The 5,760-nt window shown below is 56.6% G+C and overlaps 1 protein-coding gene across 1 annotated transcript; it reads left to right on the top strand.

Moving 5' to 3' along the window:
* Window positions 1-2,949: 2,949 nt before the first annotated feature.
* On the top strand, window positions 2,950-4,410 carry LOC134328241 (histone H3.v1-like). Its single transcript, XM_063009324.1, has 4 exons — window positions 2,950-3,085; window positions 3,191-3,412; window positions 3,519-4,249; window positions 4,322-4,410. The coding sequence occupies exons 1-3, from the start codon at window positions 2,975-2,977 to the stop codon at window positions 4,197-4,199; spliced, it is 1,014 nt and encodes a 337-aa protein (XP_062865394.1). The 5' UTR covers window positions 2,950-2,974; the 3' UTR covers window positions 4,200-4,249; window positions 4,322-4,410.
* The last annotated feature ends 1,350 nt before the right edge of the window (window positions 4,411-5,760 follow it).

Raw genomic sequence — 5,760 nt, forward strand, 5'->3', positions numbered from 1 at the left:
GATCTTGGCCACTGTGCTGCAGCTCAGTTTCAGGGTGTTGGCAATCTTCTTGTAGCCTTGGCCATCTTCATGTAGCGCAACAATTCGTCTTTTAAGATCCTCAGAGAGTTATTTGCCATGAGGTGCCATGTTGGAACTTTCAGTGACCAGTATGAGAGAGTGTGAGAGCTGTACTACTAAATTGAACACACCTGCTCCCTATGCACACCTGAGACCTAGTAACACTAACAAATCACATGACATTTTGGAGGGAAAATGACAAGCAGTGCTCAATTTGGACATTTAGGGGTGTAGTCTCTTAGGGGTGTACTCACTTTTGTTGCCGGTGGTTTAGACATTAATGGCTGTATATTGAGTTATTTTGAGGGAAGAATAAATTTACACTGTTATATAAGCTGCACACAGACTACTTTTCATTGTGTCAAAGTGTCATTTTGTCAGTGTTGTCCCATGAAAAGATATACTCAAATATCTGCAGAAATGTGAGGGGTGTACTCACTTTTGTGATACACTGTAACTTTCCCATTCATTTTAGTGGCCAAAACGTCATGTCCATTCTGGCGGTCACTGCACCTTTGGCGGTGCTATTTCCACCCCGGGTTGCAATGACAGTTCGGTTTCACCACGAAATCGAAGTCTGAGACCCTCAGGTCCCCAGGGGGGATAGCCAAGAAGTCCCAGGGACGCTTTGGTGATCTGTCTCTTAAACTTCACCCCGGGGAGTCGGGGTTCCCAGACAAACCGTTCGATATGTGGATCCTATTACTTTGCAAGAGGACTCTGTGTGTTAAAGCTGAAAAATAGGACTCGGTTCTGTCTGGGCTCACACATCTGCCATAGGACCGTATGTGGAAAAGTAAAGAAATAGGCAGTTTTCAAAAGAACGTCGTACTGGCACCAAAATCGCACCGCACATGCAGGACCGACCCACGAGCGACATATCCGAGCCCCGTGACCGTAGGTCGAAAGGCCTCCGAGATACAGCCCCTAACGCGTACGCGAGTAGGCCTAGGCCCGAAAACCACGTCTCGGGGTCCCGCGAGGGAAGCGGAGGTCGTAGGGACACCAAAATCGGATAGGGCGTACGGGGGGACGTCACGGGCGACACATCGATACGGCCTCCTAGGCGTACGCGAGAAGGCCTAGGCCCGAGCACGACCGGCGGGGATCCCGAGAGGGAAGCGGAGGTCGTAGGGACACCGAAATCAGAAAGGGCGTACGGGGGCGCGTCACGAGCGACACGTCTGAGTTCCGTGACCATGGGTCAAAAGGTCGCCGAGACACGGCCCCCGACGCGTACGCGAGTCCCAGCCAAACTGTTGTGTCAGCCTTTGTATTTTGCCATACGACCGTATGTGGAAAAAGTGTGAGAAGCCTCCAAAGCCACAGTCTTGAAGACTCTCAAGCCGGGAGAGCGTGACTATACGGTCGGTGGAACTCGGCTTAAGAGAATTTCCATGCGGTCTGGAAGATAGGCCCGAGGACGTCGTGTCGGCACCGATGATGGCATGGCGCGACCCACGGGCGACGTGTCGGAGACCCGTGACCGTGGGCCCTTCGGGCGGCGAGTCGGGGCCCGAACCCCTAGTCGTCATCCGCAACACCCAGATCGCGTCCAGGATGAAAAAGCGGTCAGGGCGACTCGGCACGTCGCGTGTGGCGCTCCCGTCCTGGTCCTGCGTCCCTAGGACCTTCCCGAGGCTACTTCCTGTTCCCGCCCACTCGGGGGGCGGGGCTTCTGACACGTTGCGCGGCAGGCCCGGGGGGGGGCGACCCACGTTGAGTCCCGGGTCGACACGAGCACTCTGAGCGTCGGTGCGTCCGGAAGGCCCGTCGAGGTCACAAGGTGTCAGACTTATGCTCTGGCAGAGGATCCGCTGAGATTTCGAGTGGAAAGATAGGAAATTTCGCAAAGTGCAATTCAGAAAAGGCTCACTCACTCCGCGGACTTTGCCGGTGGGGGGGTACACGTTGGGCTTCCCAGAAAAACTGTTTGATATGTCAGTCCTTCTACTTTACCAGATGACTCTGTGTCGCAGAGTCGGGTCTTAGGACGATCCGCCGACTACGTGGTGTCATTTCGGCGATCCGTTCCCCTTGACACTGCCAGATTTTTTTTCTTTTGGGTCCAGGGTCAAACGCTTCGGTCAGATGGCGCGTCTGGGCACGGGCTCCTCGGTGGCAGAGTCCCGTGAGTGTAGGTATTAGACGACTTCTTGAAATCGATGTCGTTTAGTGGTGTTTAGTCTCTCCCGTCACTTCCAGATGCCGCCCAGGAGTCAAAAATGCCCCATGTACATACTCCAATTTACTGCAGCACCTGCGGAAATTGCACCTGGTGGCCAATCCGACTGAGAAGATGCTGCTTCTGCAGCTGTCCAGCGGACGGTAAGCCAGGCCACTGTCCACCACCGTGTGTGTGTGTCTTTCTTGTGCTCTCCTTCTTGTCTTTCAGATGGGTCACGGTGTTATATCAGCAGAAGCTGAAGCTGACAATAGTGAGGTCCAACCTCATGAGCCTCAAGAAATTCTTTAAACACCTAAATTACGTCCCCCGGAGCACGACCAGGCTGAACGGCCTGGACTTCATGTGGCTGAACGCGGAGGTGACGAACAGGCTGCGTGATATACAGCGTGACGTCACCTGCCACCGTCAGCTGGTCCGCAAGGCCGCGTCCAGTGAGTATCTCTCGCCAGGGCGTGCCGACACTGATCGCCTCGCTCCTCTCTTTCCCCACAGAGACACTGATGTCCAAGTCCAATCAAACGAGCTTCCGCTGGGAGGTGCGTCAGCTGTTGCCCGCCAAGATCAGTGAGTTCCGTCCCCTCGACCGTCGGGGTCGTTGCGCCCTACCGGTAGGTGACACCACTGTCGTACGGTACGTCCCGTGAGACCCTCTGTTCTCTTTTCTTTTTTTCCGCAGAGTCTCTGAAGGAGGGCTCCTGGACCGAGCTTCGTAAAGTCTCCGGCCTGATGTCAGGATATTTTATATCCATGTCCGGACATCGGGCCAGGGTGTTAAAGAACCTAAAGGTGTCGGAGGTTTTGGACGCACAGACGGAAGGCGAGCACGTCACCATAGACGTGAGTGTGTCTCCCGCGTCGGGGTCTCCGCGACAAAGGGTGAGGTTCGGGCTCCGGGGTCGCCCGCTGACACCTGTCTCTTCTCTCGTCTGTCCGTCCTCCTAGGTGCAGGAGCACAAGTGCCTCACGTTGTCTGAGCTGCGCTGGTTCGAGGGCCTGCTGGCAGTGAGGCAGAGGTTCCAGGGTAGCGGGTCACCCTACTTCTTCTTCTCCTCCTCGGGCGGACGGTGTAAGAAGCTCCTTCACTACTTCAAGAGCGAGTGGACTCGCATGGGGTTCGGAGGGAGCTACACGTTCCGGAATCTCCGGACGTCGACGGTTCACCACGTGAGTACGGTCCGGCCGTCGGCCTCTCCGCACGTTCGCGTCTCTCGCGTCGGTACATGAGCACGTCCGTCCTCGCATCTGACACGTCTGTCTTGTGTCCCCTCAGATCAAGAACCTGAGCCCCCACGTCAGGCGTGCCGTCCACCAGGCCACGTGCCATTCAGAGGACGTAGCTTCCAAGTTCTACGTTCCTCTGAACACGGTCCAGGAGGCCGCTAACGTGCAGCGGCTGATGGAGCAGGAGGATGAGGAGGAGCAGCAGCAGGAGGAGAAGGAGGAGCAGCGGCGGAAGCAGCAGCAGGATGAGGAGGAGGTGGAACTGCAGGAGATGCAGGGGTTAGCGTCGGAGGAGGAGGATGACGAGTGTGCTCGGGCCCACTGCAGCCGGACCACCGGATTCGGAGTGGACCCTAGGACGCCACCCGGCGTTCACTCAAAGTGCCAGCGGAGCCTCCTGATGAAGTTCCTCAAGCTCGAGAGAGTGCCGCGATCCAAGGCGCGATCCCAGGCGCCCGTCCACAAGCCCAGGCCCCCGGAGCCTCAGCCCGACAGTCCGATGCCCGGGAGGAAGTGCTCGAGAAAGACCAGGGTCTACGTGGAGTCCTCCTCGTCTTCGGACGCCGAGGAACCCCGCCTGCCCCGCCACGCTCCGGTTGAGGGAGCTGGAGGAACGCCTGAACCTGGTTCCTCAGGGCGCGTGCCCCCGGTCCGACTGCCAGGACACCCTTTTGGAGCTGGCCCGCCTGCAGAGGCTCGTCTCCCACAGCCCGAAGGTTATGTTGCGTAAGAAGTTCTCGCGGCGGGATAACTTCTCAAAGACAGACCCTCCCGTCTACGGTGAGTGCACTACGACCACGACGCTTTTCCGTGATACGCGAGGCGTCGTTCTCATTCTCGATTCCTTCACAGAGAACTTGCTCCAGGAGTTCCTGGATTCTATATGCGGAACGGACCCCTCAAAGAAGAAGATGGAGAATGCCAAGGGGTGCGTGAGCCACATACACAGGTTCCTCATTCACGCCGGCGAGGGCGGCCTGCTAAAAGGAAACTTTGTGTTCCTCAGGGAACACGCGAACATCAGAAAGTGAGTATCATACACGTCATCGCTCCGGTCCGTCTGTTTCCGTGCGCGACCCTCGCTGACCCACGCCTGTGCTCTCGTGTGTGTGTGTCTGTCTGTCTGTCTGTCTGTCAGTTGGATCCGGGTCTTGTTTGAAGACAAGATGAATTCCACCACCAATTTAATGAGTCTCAAGAAGTTTTTTGACTTCCTATCGTATGTACCACGCAACACCACCAAGCTCAACGGGGTGGACTTTATCTGGCTCCGGGCGAAGGTCGCGCGTCGCTTACGCGACATCCAGCGCGATGTGACATGCGGTGCGGAAGGAGGCCTCCAGTGAGTGTCCACGCCCTAGAGCTCACGTCTCTTTGCCTTGGAGACCGCGGCCTTACCCGTAATGGTCCCTTGCTTTTCTCTCCCCACAGAGCACATCGTCTCGAAGGCGGATCAGCGCTCCTTCCGGGGGAAGGTGCAGCAGATCATTTCTGTCCGTCTCGTCCGACCTCGCCAGCGTGAGACGAGAACGAAACCTATCCCAGTCTCTCTGTCTCCTTTTTGTTTTTCCCGCAGGATCCCTGAAGGACGGTTCCATCTAGAACCTGCATCAGGCGTTCGGACTTTTGGCGGGGTACTTCATTTCCATGTCCGGTCATCGGGCCGGCGTGATGAACATGAAAGTCGATGAGGTCTTGGAAGCCGAAGAGGACGGCGAACGGGTGACGATCAACGTGAGTGTCACATCAGGTTACTCGTGGTGCCGACCGGCCATTTCCGTGGAGTGTCACGGTCAGTCTCGCCCAATCTTCTTCCTACTTTGTGATCGATTCCACAGGTCCAAGACCACAAGTCCGCCTCGACTTATGGACACGCACAGCTCAGCCTGACCAAAGAGGAGCTGGGGTGGCTGGAGGAGCTCATTGCGGTGCGACACATGTTCCCGGGGTCCCACTCCCCATATCTGTTCTTCACCGCCTCGGGTGGGAGGTGCGAAAAGCTCCTGGCATTTTTCCAGACGGAGTGGACGCGGATGGGGTTCGGCGGCGTCTACACCTTCCGCAACCTACGCACTTCTATGGTGCACCACGTGAGTACACGGTCGTCTAGGTGTCGCAAAGCGTACGTGTGTGAACACGTCATAGAGTTTCATTTCTATTAATCTGTCTGTCTGTCTGTCTGTCTGTCTGTCCTCAGACGTAGAACCTGAGCCCCACAAAGAGACTTGCGGTTCACAGGGCCATGTGCCATTCTGAGGCGGTGGCCTCGAAGTTCTATCTCCCGCTGAATA

Source organism: Trichomycterus rosablanca, chromosome 15 (genome assembly GCF_030014385.1).
Source record: "Trichomycterus rosablanca isolate fTriRos1 chromosome 15, fTriRos1.hap1, whole genome shotgun sequence".
Taxonomy (NCBI): domain Eukaryota; kingdom Metazoa; phylum Chordata; class Actinopteri; order Siluriformes; family Trichomycteridae; genus Trichomycterus; species Trichomycterus rosablanca.